The 13,678-nt window shown below is 40.5% G+C and overlaps 2 protein-coding genes across 2 annotated transcripts in view; one reads left to right on the top strand and one right to left on the bottom strand.

Moving 5' to 3' along the window:
• The window catches only part of LOC134678034 (putative fatty acyl-CoA reductase CG5065), a 35,132-nt gene extending 29,490 nt beyond the window's left edge, over positions 1–5,642 (top strand). The window contains exons 9-12 of the mRNA XM_063536469.1: positions 3,194–3,356; positions 3,790–3,940; positions 4,526–4,632; positions 5,514–5,642. Of these exons, the coding sequence (XP_063392539.1) occupies positions 3,194–3,356; positions 3,790–3,940; positions 4,526–4,632; positions 5,514–5,613 (521 nt within the window). The 3' untranslated portion in view covers positions 5,614–5,642. The remainder of the gene's footprint in view (positions 1–3,193; positions 3,357–3,789; positions 3,941–4,525; positions 4,633–5,513) is intronic.
• Positions 5,643–6,516: 874 nt separating this feature from the next.
• LOC134678036 (putative fatty acyl-CoA reductase CG5065) overlaps positions 6,517–13,678 on the bottom strand; it is a 32,316-nt gene continuing 25,154 nt past the window's right edge. The window contains exons 13-14 of the mRNA XM_063536471.1: positions 8,459–8,607; positions 6,517–7,406 (exon numbers count right to left, since the gene is read on the bottom strand). Of these exons, the coding sequence (XP_063392541.1) occupies positions 7,271–7,406; positions 8,459–8,607 (285 nt within the window). The 3' untranslated portion in view covers positions 6,517–7,270. The remainder of the gene's footprint in view (positions 7,407–8,458; positions 8,608–13,678) is intronic.

Raw genomic sequence — 13,678 nt, 5'->3', positions numbered from 1 at the left:
AACAAATATCAGTGATGAACACATAAATAAATTCCCTTACCAGGATTTGAACCCGGGACCTCCTGCTTCGAGTTCATAGGCAGGGTCACTACCGACTGGGCTAAGAGTCCGTTGAATGATTGAACAATGATTAAATAACTTTAAAATTATGTATAAACTAAACAAATTAAAACTAAACTAACATTAATATTAGCTATACTAGCTGTGCCCGCGGCTCCGCCCGCGTGGAATTCGGTTTGTGTCAGTAAGCTGCTAAATATATAAAAAATAGTAAATTACATTACGCTGTATTTTATTATTCAAAAAATTATAACATTTATAATTTCCTGCATGATAATTTATAATTTCCTAAAATAATTCTATCTTATTGTTTCATACTTTTTAGAGCGCGATTTGTAGTAGTCCGATTACGCCCGACTCTTTTAGTATGAGAAAGTCGAAGTCGCCTAGCTTTGGACCGCATTCAGCGCGCCACGTGCGTAGGGCTTAGCCCGATGCTTTGAGTATGAGGGTGCCTTCGGCTCCCATCTTTGGCAAGCGTACAGCGTGTCATGTACGTCGGGTTACGCCCGACGCTTTGAGTATGAGGGAGGCGCCCGGCTTTGGAACGCGTACAGCGTGCCACGTACGTCGGGCGTAGCCCTGAGTATGAGAGTGCCTTCGGGGCCCAACTTTGGCAAGCGTACAGCGTGTCACGTACGTCGGTCTACGCCCGGCTCTTTTAGTATGAGGGCGCCGAAGACGCCCAGCTTTGAAACGCGTACGTTACGCCCGACGCTCTGAGTATGAGGGCGCCGGAAGCGCCCGTCTTCGGAACGCGTACAGCGTGTCACGTACGTCGGTCTACTCCCGACGCTTTGAGTATGAGGGCGCCGAAGGCGCCCGGCTTCGGAACACGCACAGTGTGTCACGTACGTCGGTCTACGCCCGACTCTTTGAGTATAAGGGCGCCGAAGGCGCCCGGCTTTGGTAACCATACAGCGTGTCACGTACGTCTCTTTTAGTATGAGAAAGTCGAAGTCGCCTGGCTTTGACCGCGTGCAGCGCGCCACGTTGTCGGGCTACGCCAGATTCTTTTAGTATGAGGGCGCCGAAGGCGCTCGGCTTTGGAACGCGTACAGCGCGACACGTACGTCGGGTTAAGTCCGAAGCAGTGCCGGATTAAGATATTTTGATGACATAAGCATTTCTAGACCATGGTGCCCTCTCTCCCTAGGGTCATTAAGATTACTTTATTTTTTTTGGTAAATTGAGTGAAGTTCATTGCCGCATTACAGCTGAGAATGGAAATCAGTTACATCATTTTATCTCGAAAATTGACAGTGCCGCAGCAGTAATGTTGCAACAGAGTACCTAATGCTGCTGCAGTCGCCACCCGAATGTCACTTTTATCATATCTTAGGTTAGAATGTAATTGAAAACGCGAGTGAAGCGAGCGCGAAAATTTTTGGATATAAAAACGCAATTTGATAGACAGTTAAATTGTACATTTTTACTTTTAGTATGGAAATTAGGCACATCATTTTATCACGAAAATTGACAGTGCTGCAGCAGTGACGTTGTAACACAGTAATGCTGCTGCAGTCGCCACCCGAACGTCACCTTTATCATATCTTAGAAAGTGATTGAAAACGCGAGCGAATCGAGCGCGAAAATTTTTCGATATAAAAACGCAATATGATAGATAGTTGTACATTTTTACTTTTAGTATGGAAATCGGTCATATCATTTTATGACGAAAATTGACAGTAACGTTGCAACAGACTAATGCTGCTGCAGTCGCCACCCGAATGTCACCTTTATCATACCTTAGAAAGTAATTAAAAACGCGAGCGAAGCGAGCGCGAAAATTTTTCGATATAAAAAACGCAATTTTACTTTTAGTCCCAACCAGGCGCGAATCCAGGATTTCATACAAAGAAGGGATGGGACAATTTTCTATCAGCCTAGCTTCGCATAGGGCTCGATATTTAAGGGTTTCAGCGAGGTTGTTTTCATGCATAAAAGATGCAAGAAAGCAGAGCTTGGAATTGACCAAATGATTGAATTGGCGAAGTGTGAGCAAGGCAGTAGGCCCAGCTGCGAAAGAGGAAAGCTTGGATCCACGCCCAAGTGTAATTAAGGCAGAAGATCAACTTTGCCGTAAGGCAGAAGGCCTCGCATAAGACCTAACGCCGAACCGCAAAAGAGTGAGAGAGAGTGAAACCCAGATAAATAAATATATACCTACCTACATACAAACACGAACGCTGAAAACACCATACACTCTCTCTCTCTCTTTTCTGGGTAGTCGTGAAAAAGATGTCACTGTGCAATGAGGGGTAATTAATTTACTGTCGTTTAATTTTGTTGTATATTATTAAATCGACATAATTATTCAATTAAATTTGTTGATGTCCGTACCCCCTCATCTAAACTTAGAGTTAATTTGGCAAAAACCTTCCTCGGTGGCTATTCATGTCACTACGTATTAAATTCAGCGCCATCTGTTAGTTTACCAGGGTACTCAATAGTGGTAGCACATATTTGAAAAAAGTTTGCCCCTCCTTCCTAAGTAGCGCCATAAGATTCAGGGGCAAACTTAAATCAAGCGAGTGTTGTGGCTACCCCCTCTTTTAAGGGTTGATTTTTTATAGCCTATAACCTGGCCGGAGATTTTCCCGACAGATTAGTAAAGTTTGCATCAAAATCCGTTCAGCCGTTTTCACGTGATGCGCGTTCAAATAAACAGACAAACAGATAAACAGACAAACAGACAAAAATTCTAAAAACTGTTGGAACTTGTTCTGTTATCGATTCTAAGTATCCCCAGCCAACTTTTTTTCAAATATCTTCCATGTACAGACTTTCGACCCTCTACAGCTTTATTATATGTATAGAATAGATAGATTACCCTGCTATGCCTAGTCATTCACTGCTTCAAACATTCACGATTTTTACTCATCGAGTAAAATTAACTTTTAAATATACCTCTTACGTTTCGGGGACGGCGTTGTCCCCGCATTTTACGCGATTAAGGGTCGGTTGCACCAAACTGTTCGTATCGTTAAAGAGTTCGCTAAATTGTTATGTATGGAAAGTTTCATAGTGGCGCGCCGGGGTGCGCCGGCTGACGTCGATCAGTCTGTCAAATGTGGTGCAACTGGCCCTAAGTGCCGTCGTTGTGAATAATAATGATTTACTCCTTCCCCAGGCCGTATCCACGTCCAAGAGTTCCCATTCTCCGTGTGCCTCTGGTACCCGGGGGGCTCCCCCAAGTCCTCGCGCCTCCTGCATCAGATCGCGCTACTTTTCACACACATCATACCGGCCTACCTCGTCGATTTGCTGCTGATGATGCTGGGAAAGAAGACTTTGTAAGTATTCTTTAAAAAAAATGTAAGTTAAGTAAAAGAATATTGGTAAAAAATCTTCTGCCACGGCTTATTTGAGCCTGGAGTCTGCTTGACAACTAATGCCAATCGTCATAGGCACTAGTTTTTGCGAAAGCGACTGCCATCTGACCTTTCAACTCAAAGTCGCAGTCTCTAAGTGGCAGTACCGCTATACATTCGTGGCATCGAAGGTGACATTGGTGGCCCATGAGGGGAGATGGAAAAAAAAAGCAAACTTCCCCTGTTAGTCCTCCCTCGTCTGCCACCTTTGCTAAAACTTCTGTATTAGTAAAGTTAGCTTTAACCCCAATTTACGCCCCAACCCGGGGGATGGAGGAAGGGGTGATTTCGTGAATAAAACATATGCCACCAGCGCATAAAAAATATTCTGAGCTTTTTTATTGTTTTTTTCCAGCATGGTCCAAGTACAGAAGCGTATCAGTTACGGCCTGGAGGTGTTGCAGTACTACACGACCAAGGAATGGTACTTTAAAAACGATAACTTTGTGGCTCTACGGAATATCATATCCAAGGAGGACGATGAGACATTCTACACGGATGTTAAGGTTAGTTCTTAGTTTGGTTCTTAGTTTTCATGGGGTAAGGTATAATTCCATTTACTGGCCCTAAACGTGCCACTGTCAACACTAAGGTAAACGTACTGGTGCTCGACGCGGTCCCAGTACATGTCATCTTAAAACTTAAGTCATTGTCAAAAGAGGTGACAGCAAGGTGTCATATATTGGGCATTAGCTTGTCGAGCACTAGTACGTGTATCACCTATTATACATATGTTACCCTGGTGCGAAAACACACACATAGTCGTTTTTAGGGCTCCGTACCCAAAGGGTAAAAACGAGACCCTATTACTAAGACTCCACTGTCCGTCTGTCGGTCTGTCTGTCACCAGGCTGTAATTCATGAACCGTGACAGTTGAAATTTTCACAGATGATGTATTTCTGTTGCTGATATAACAGCGAACACTAAAAACAAAATGAAATAAATATTTAAGTATGAGAGTCCCTCATACAACAAACGTGATTTGCATAATGGTACGGAACCCTTAGTGCGCGAGTCAGACTCGCACTTGGCCGCTTTTATATATGAAATTTATTTTAGTTTGTAAATTAATAGTATTTTCTACTTGAAGATGATAAACTGGAGTTCGTACATCCGAGACTACATTTACGGCGCGCGCCAGTATTGCTGCAAGGAGGACCCGTCTAGTCTGCCCCAAGCCAGGAAGCTGCAGAAACAGTAAGTACAACCACAGAGAAAAAAAGAAAAAAGGAAAATGAAAAAGAAAAAAAATAAATAGAGAGAATATATGTTATATCGTAGTCGACATCTAGCGTCAAATAGCGGATTTATCAGTGCCGCTACTCGACACCAGATGTCACGAGTGTCGCTATAGCCAGAAAGCTGCAGAAACAGTAAGTACCTACAACAGAAACTCATTTATAATCATAATCACATTTCCGAACCAAAGTTATCTTCTTCCGGCGTTTGCCAGGGACCTTTCCTACTTGCCTTTCTTGGGCGTTGTCTCGTGCATATTTATGTAAAGAAAGATTGATATAGTTTGCCAAAGAACTGTCTCATTTCAATCATAGACAGAGTGAATCTTACTATCTTTGTCTTACACTAGTGCTAGCACCCAAAAGAAAAGGATGAGTATAGTTTTCCTGGTTGTTACTGACTGACAAATTGGTTTGACCAACTATAACTCCACATCAGTTTTCTCACCAAAACGTGAGTCATTTCATGGACGACATCTAACATCAAGTAGTGGAACTATCAGTATCACTACTCGACACCAGATGTCACAAGTGTCGCTATACTGACGGAAAATGTACTGCTAAAACAATTTACAACTAATATTAATTAAATTACATGCAGAAGACTTGAAAATAGACTTCCGGTTCCGATTATAATATTAGCTGAAAATTGTTGAGCATTAGACTTTTCATTCGTCGCGACATCTATTGTCAACTAGCGGTACTAATATGGAGTTAGCACTCTATACTTTTATTATTTCTCTATGATTTGAGACAGTGAGTTTTTCCACAATTTCTTTATTTTTAAGGATTGCAGTTTTGATTTAATACAAAATTAATTATATTTTTTGTCTCTTTCAGATTGTACTACCTCGACAGAGTCACTACTATCATCATATATTCGCTGTGCGCGTACTTCTTATATTATTATGTAAAGATGTTTGTATCAGTTATGTTTTAATGTATTTATTGTATTCTCATGTATTAATAAATTATTAGTAATAAATTTATAATCCGTCCAATGAAACTGTATTTTTTTCTTGGTTAATAAATATTTTTTACTTATTCTTAACTAATATCAAAAAGAATAGATAGTATAGAGGGGTCTTGTCCCTGTCATAGTAAATTTTGTAGTCACTGTAAATTTACTGCCATCTATCGACACACGACTAAAACTCAAAATAAAGACATAAAATTATCAAAATAATGTATATGGATAAATGATTTTATTATTTTTATATAATTTTGACCCATGTTCATTCACTGATATCTATGTGTTAAAATTGTTAAAAATGAAACGGTGTCGTCACGCCATCTAGCCGAGAATAGGCCAAAGGTGTGTGCGCCATCTATCCGAGAATGACTTTTTCTTGATTTCCGAGGCACGTTTCTTTCTTAGAATTTATTCATCTTATACGAAGTTACATATGTCTTTGGTCGTGGGTACTGAGACTACGATACATGTAATAAATAATAATATACATATAGAAAATATCCATGACTCAGGAACTATCTAGAAATATCTGTATCATCACAGAAATAAATGCCCTTACCGGGATTCGAACCCGGGACCATCAGCTTCACAGGCAGGGTCACTACCTACTAGGCCAGACCGGACGTCAAAGTCAAAACACTAAATAACACACTGCGTATGCTATCGAAATCGTTGCAGACTTGTTTGGTCTAACTCTAATAAATACCACCCTAATCTATAGTTCGTTTTTTTAGCATTAGAATTAGAAAGAACTTGCAAGAATGTAAGCGATCTTGACATGTCTTTTAATTGAAAAACTCGTTTTAAAAATCATGCTATCATATAATATAATCATGCTAAATATTTATTAATTAATTACCAAAAACGAAATTATCCATTACAACATTTATTTACATCACAATACAACCATATACAATTATTAGAGTTAATTAAATCTATCCTATTGGCATTTGATCGGTCACAATTCGGATTGGATCAATAAAATTGTGAGTAAAGTCCCATGTGGACGAGGTGTTGACTAAATGTGACGTTATCTATGAAAAGGCACCTTATTGTCCTGATGCTCCGTTTTAAATACAATTGCGCGAGACGCTGTGGGGCCATAGAGAAATATAGTAAGACAAGAGTGCTCACTCCATACATCAGTTTTGGTACCAAGAATATTAGTATTTTCATAGTCGACATCTAGCATCGAGTAGCGGAATTACCGCTACTCGATACTAGATGTCTCACCCACGAAAATTGTATTGAACAACAATTTACAACTAATATTAGAAGCAGAAGGAGTTGAAAAAAGAGTTCCGGTTAATCCGTTTATAATATTAACTGAAAATTGTTGAGCATTAGACTTTTCGGTCGCCGCTACATCTATTGTCGCAGTAGCAGTACTGATAATTCCGCTACTCGATGCTAGATGTCGACTATGAAAATACTAATATTTTTGGTACCAATACTGATGTATGGAGTGAGCACTCTTGTCTTACTATATTTCTCTATGGTGGGGCGTAAGCGCCATCGACAATAAGGTCCCTTTTCATAGATAATGTCCCAAATTTACAGGTAATGTGAGCGTAACACCAATGTACATATTTTTCCTATCTCTAAAGAAGCTACAAACTAGGTATTAATACGGAGATATATTCTTCAACGAAACGTCGAGGTATCCGATGGCCGCGGTGAACACATGCGCGTAGCTGTAGAGGAACCAGCAGAGGAGGAAGATCAATATGCAGCGAGTCACGCGGTCTACGTAGTACCGTCTGAGGAGAAACAGTAAAAATATATATGTACATATTATAATTAAAAAATATATATAAGGTATACAGGGTGTTTGGTACATCGTTTGCGAAATTAAAACGGCAGATAGCTTGAGTCATTTGCTATCTTCTCATACCTAGAAAAACAAAATTGGCCATGGTTTTTTTTACTACTACGCAAGAAAAAATTTGAAATTTACGAAAATTTGTCATAGAAGTGAAATTTTTTTTTGCACCAAATTAAAAATGTCTAGGCCTGAGAAGATAGCAAATGACTCAACCTATCTGCCGTTTTAATTTGGCAAACGATGTACCAAACATCCTGTATAAATATTCGCTGTCCTCGAGTGAGGTCTTGGTAACCCAGTTGGGAGACAAAGCAAAAGCATCGATTGCAGACTTTTCTGTTTAATACATATTTTGATAGCTTTAGAAGTTTTTTACACACAGCAGACATTACAGAGTGTACAAGGGAACTTCTTTGAACTTAGGGTACCAATAGGCGCCATCTAGTAGTGAAGTACAATAAACCGATTAAATATGACCTCGTTTCTACATATGCTCAACAGATGGCGTACTTTACTTAGTCATATTTTATCGCATTTCTTTCGCGTCAAATACATTTTTCTTTCGTCAGTGCTCTAGTAGTCGAGAGCGCGTTGTGAGTTTAAAATACTTACATGTTATGCAGTCTCCTGGCCCGCTCCAGGTTGGCCGGGTCCTCCTTGCAGCAGTACTCCCTGGCTCCGATCATGTAGTTCAGGTATTTGTTATTAGACCTGTATGTAAGCAGTATATCCTCACATGTTATGTAGTCTCCTGGCTCGCTCCAGGTTGCTGGGATCCTCCTTGCAGCAGTACTGGCTCCGATCATGTAGTGCAGGTATTTGTTATGAGACCTGTATGTAAGTAGTATATCCTCACATGTTATGTAGTCTCCTGGCCCGCTCCAGGTTGCTGGGGTCCTCCTTGCCTTGCCTTGGGGTACTCCCTGGCTCCGATCATGTAGTGCAGGTATTTGTTATGAGACCTGTATGTAAGCAGTATGTCCTCACATGTTATGCAGTCTCCTGGCCCGCTCCAGGTTGCTGGGGTCCTCCTTGCAGCAGTACTCCCTGGCTCCGATCATATAGTTCTTCAGGTAGTCGTTCACGTCGACCTTGCTCACGTCGGTGAAGAACGTTTCGTTGTCGGCCTCTGACACCTGAACAATTTCATAAATAAAGTAAGGATAAGGACGCGTAGCACGTAGAATATCGTACATTGACTCCTCCTCCTGTTTCTAGCACTATAGCACGCGCGTAATTATCTGCCCGATTCGAACTCAATTAATACTAAGGATAATAAAATTAATAGTAAGGATATGGATTAGATGTCAAAAGTGACCCCTAACACAAACACAACACAAAGACACAAAACACAAAGAGAGGAATACGCACTGCTGGTGGCTGAACGGAGGATCTACCGGAAGATACTGGGACCCACTCGCGGAGAAAATGGCTCGTGGAGGATACGCAGGAACCAGGAAATCGAAGATCTAGTGGCCGAGCACAATATAGTAGGAGAAACGAAAGCCTCAAGACTCCGATGGCTCGGGCACGTGGTCCGTATGGGTGAAGATCGAGCGGTTTGGAGAGCGTACTCGGGCCGTCCGGATGGTCGACGACCGGTTGGGCGTCCTAGGTATCGCTGGTGCAATGAGGTCGGGAAAGATCTGAACGAGTGCCGTCGATTGGACAGAAACGCACGCTAGTCAGAGAAGCATGGCGTTCCTTAGTGTCAGAGGCCAAGATCTACTTCAGGTCGCTGCGCCACGGCAGTAAGTAAGTAAGTTATGTCAAAAGTGACGTGTTTGTTTGAAAAAACTGACTGACACTGACATATCTAATCCATATAGTTTCTAGATCTAAACGGATCCTAAAGTTCCAATCGGGCCGATTTACCTGGACAAAATTCTTTAGCTCATTGTACCTACACATCACAGTCATGTAAAATAGATAAGATAGACCGATTCAGTTGCGGTTTTCTGTTAATGACTTCTGATTGTTTTTAGATGAGTTCTACATCAAAAAAATGCTGCTTTTCTAGATACTATCATGAATAAAACTAGGAAATGTAATTTTAATGTATAGACGTACCACATCATATACCACATAACCACAGAAAAGATAATAATACGCAAGGTATCCGCATCAGGGTTGAGGCATAACTATTAGAGTCAGACAGAGAAAAGTCTGCAGCGATATTGATGATAGCCCACGCAGTGCAAGTGTCATTTTAAACGTCAAACTACCATGAAATTATGACGTGTAAATAACACATGAACTGCGTGCCCATACAACCATTTCCAGTCGCCGTTACGACGCGGTGTAGACACATCTTGTGTCGACACCGTCTGTTTCGGTCACAATTCCAGTCGCAGAGTCGTCGCCGTGTCGACACAGTTACCAGAAATGGGGAAGGGTCGACACATGACACAAAGTGACATAAAGTGTGGTCGCCGTGTGCACACATTGTTTCGGGTTTGCGACTACTTTATGCCAAAATCATTCGTTCATTCGTTCATTTTGTTCCTGTCAAATGGAAACTGTCAGATGGAAAAATTGTTAAATAAAAATAAGTGACATTAATACGTCATCTCTAAAACGGATTACAAGACGTAATTATATATTGTTTGCATTTATATTACAATAGGACTTAAATTATTATGGGGAATTAAACTGCTCGAGTGATTTGATAAACTAAGTGTAATATAATCAACGCGCCACCACATTGTTTTAGTTTAGCCGGAAATGAAATTGTTTACTTCTCAGTGCTTGTGTTCATAAATATATTATTTGATGCATTTTTAGTACTTCGATGCGTATACTATACTTAAATAACAGAAATAACGCTTTACATACTACGAAACTTGTTAATTATGATGTATAAATATGGTTTAAGGCTGAGAAATATTGCAGTCACAAAGTAGTCGCAAATGTTTCGACTTTGTGTCGACTCTGTGTAGACACATGACACGCGCTGTCAAAAGTAATAACAAAGTTACTGGATTTGCAAAATGGCTCCTTGTGTTCATTTGTTTTCAGATATTCTCAAAGTGTAAAAATGACGTGGTCAGAGATGGGACTTAATAGATTAACTGTTTATTCGACTAATTAATGGAATAAAAAAAGTTAATCCTCAAATTTTAATCACGATTAGTTTAGTCGACCTAACATAGATTGAAATTGAATTAATCTGAACATTAATCGAATAAATTATCGATTAAATCTCGGTTGGAAGTTGACAGGGGGCCATTTTTGTACGTAAAAATAATAGAAATGTCTTGCATGCAGATGGTAGCCAAACACTTTGTCATAAAAGTCGAGATGGGTGTCGATTTATAGGTTTTAGGGAGTGCCGATTTCGAAAATGATGACCATTTTGGAATCCAAAATGGCGGCCATGCACTGTGTCATAAAAGTCGTCATGGATGTCGTTTTATACGTTTTAGGGGGCCCCAATTTTGAAAATGATGACCATTTTGAAATCCAAAATGGCGGCCATGCACTATGTAATAAAAGTCGTCATATGGGTGTCGTTTTATAGGTTTTGGGGGGCGCAGATTTAGAAAATGATGACCATTTTGGATTCCAAAATGGTGGCCATGCACTATGTCATAAAAGTCGTCATGGGTGTCGTTTTATAGGTTTTAAGGGGCGCAGATTTCGAAAACGATGACCAATTTGGATTCCAAGATGGCGGCCATGCACTATGTCATAAAAGTCGTCATGGATGTCGTTTTATAGGTTTTAGGGGGCCCCGCTTTCGAAAATGATGACCATTTTGGAATCCAGAATGGCGGCCATGCACTATGTCATAAAAGTCGTCATGGGTGTCGTTTTATAGGTTTTGGGGGGCGCAGATTTCGAAAACGATAACCAATTTGGATTCCAAGATGGCGGCCATGCACTATGTCATAAAAGTCGTCATGGGTGTCGTTTTATAGGTTTTAAGGGGCGCAGATTTCGAAAACGATGACCAATTTGGATTCCAAGATGGCGGCCATGCACTATGTCATAAAAGTCGTCATGGATGTCGTTTTATAGGTTTTAGGGGGCCCCGCTTTCGAAAATGATGACCATTTTGGAATCCAGAATGGCGGCCATGCACTATGTCATAAAAGTCGTCATGGGTGTCGTTTTATAGGTTTTGGGGGGCGCAGATTTCGAAAACGATAACCAATTTGGATTCCAAGATGGCGGCCATGCACTATGTCATAAAAGTCGTCATGGATGTCGTTTTATAGGTTTTACGGGGCCCCGCTTTCGAAAATGATGACCATTTTGGAATCCAGAATGGCGGCCATGCACTATGTCATAAAAGTCGTCATGGGTGTCGTTTTATAGGTTTTGGGGTGCGCAGATTTCGAAAACGATAACCATTTTCGATTCCAAAATGGCGGCCATGCACTATGTCATAAAAGTCGTCATGGATGTCGTTTTATGGGTTTTTGGGGGGCCCCGATTTAGAAAATGATGACCATTTTGAAATCCAAAATGGCGGCCATGCACTATGTCATAAAAGTCGTCATGGGTGTCGTTTTATAGGTTTTGGGGGGCGCAGATTTCGAAAACGATAACCATTTTCGATTCCAAAATGGCGGCCATGCACTATGTCATAAAAGTCGTCATGGATGTCGTTTTATAGGTTTTGGGGGGCACAGATTTAAAAAATGATGACCATTTTGGATTCCAAAATGGTGGCCATGCACTATGTCATAAAAGTCGTCATGGGTGTCGTTTTATAGGTTTTAGGGGGCGCAGATTTCGAAAACGATGACCATTTTGGATTCCAAAATGGCGGCCATGCACTATGTCATAAAAGTCGTCATGGATGTCGTTTTATAGGTTTTAGGGGGCCCCGCTTTCGAAAATGATGACCATTTTGGAATCCAGAATGGCGGCCATGCACTATGTCATGAAAGTTGTCATGGGTGTCGTTTTATCGGTTTTGGGGGGCGCAGATTTCGAAAACGATAACCATTTTCGATTCCAAAATGGCGGCCATGCACTATGTCATAAAAGTTGTCATGGGTGTCGTTTTATAGGTTTTGGGGGGCGCAGATTTCGAAAACGATGACCATTTTGGATTCCAAGATGGCGGCCATGCACTATGTCATAAAAGTCGTCATGGATGTCGTTTTGTAGGTTTTAGGGGGCGCAGATTTCGAAAACGATGGCCATTTTGGATTCCAAAATGGCGGCCACGCACTATGTCATAAAAGTTGTCATGGGTGTCGTTTTATAGGTTTTAGGGGGCCCTGATTTCGAAAATGATGACCATTTTGGAATCCAAAATGGCGGCCATGCAGTATGTCATTAAAGTCGTCATGGCTGTCGTTTTATAGGTTTTAGGGAGCGCAGATTTCGAAAATAATAACTATTTTGGAATCGAAGATGGCGGCCATGCACTATGTTAAAAGTCGACATGAATGTCGTTTTGTTGGTCATGGTCATCATTTTCGAAATCTGCTCTTCCTAACACCTATAAATCAACATCTCGTCGCTGTGCCTACAAAAGTCGCTATGTGATTTTTGACGATTTTTAGGTTTTAATGCCATTTTGAACCTTATTTCTATACGCATATGCTCCAAAAACAGCGTTGAGCTTATTTCAATATTTAAGGATTTAACAAATGTAGGTATGTGATGCCCATACAATGAATGCTCTTAATATAATCGCTAACTGAAATAAATCACATAACTACATTAGTTTATTTGAACAGCAATTACAGACGTGCGCTCGCTATGTCATTCTTGACACAGCGATATTTTCTACAAGTTTATTGAAAAATTATTAGATGCGCTTGCGCCCGATATGTAGTTTCTCGCACATAGCGATAATTTTTTACTAGTTGGAGTCGATGCTATGTTTCCAGACCGTGCGTTTTACGACACATGGCGGAATTTTCTTATAACAATCCAGTATCCAGTCTACATGTTATTACGTGTGTGTACAAATAATTGAGTTTTCGTTACAAGTTGTTGGCAGTTTTAAAGGTAACAAGTGAATGAAAATTTACATAAAAAATAGAAATAATATATGTATTGCCTATTTATATGTTGTACAGTAGAACCCGCTTAAGACGATTCTGAAGGGACCTAGCAAAAACAGCGTCTTAAACGGGAAATCGTATTAAACGTGAAAAAATAACTAGTATTATTTCATGTACAAACACCGCAGCGGTGATAATGAGCGAATGATATCTAAGTGTAGGTAAGTATAAGTTCACA

This window comes from Cydia fagiglandana, chromosome 27 (genome assembly GCF_963556715.1).
Source record: "Cydia fagiglandana chromosome 27, ilCydFagi1.1, whole genome shotgun sequence".
In the NCBI taxonomy this organism is placed as follows: domain Eukaryota; kingdom Metazoa; phylum Arthropoda; class Insecta; order Lepidoptera; family Tortricidae; genus Cydia; species Cydia fagiglandana.
Note: the sequence above shows the minus strand (reverse complement) of the source record. Positions and strands in the feature narration are given on the sequence as shown.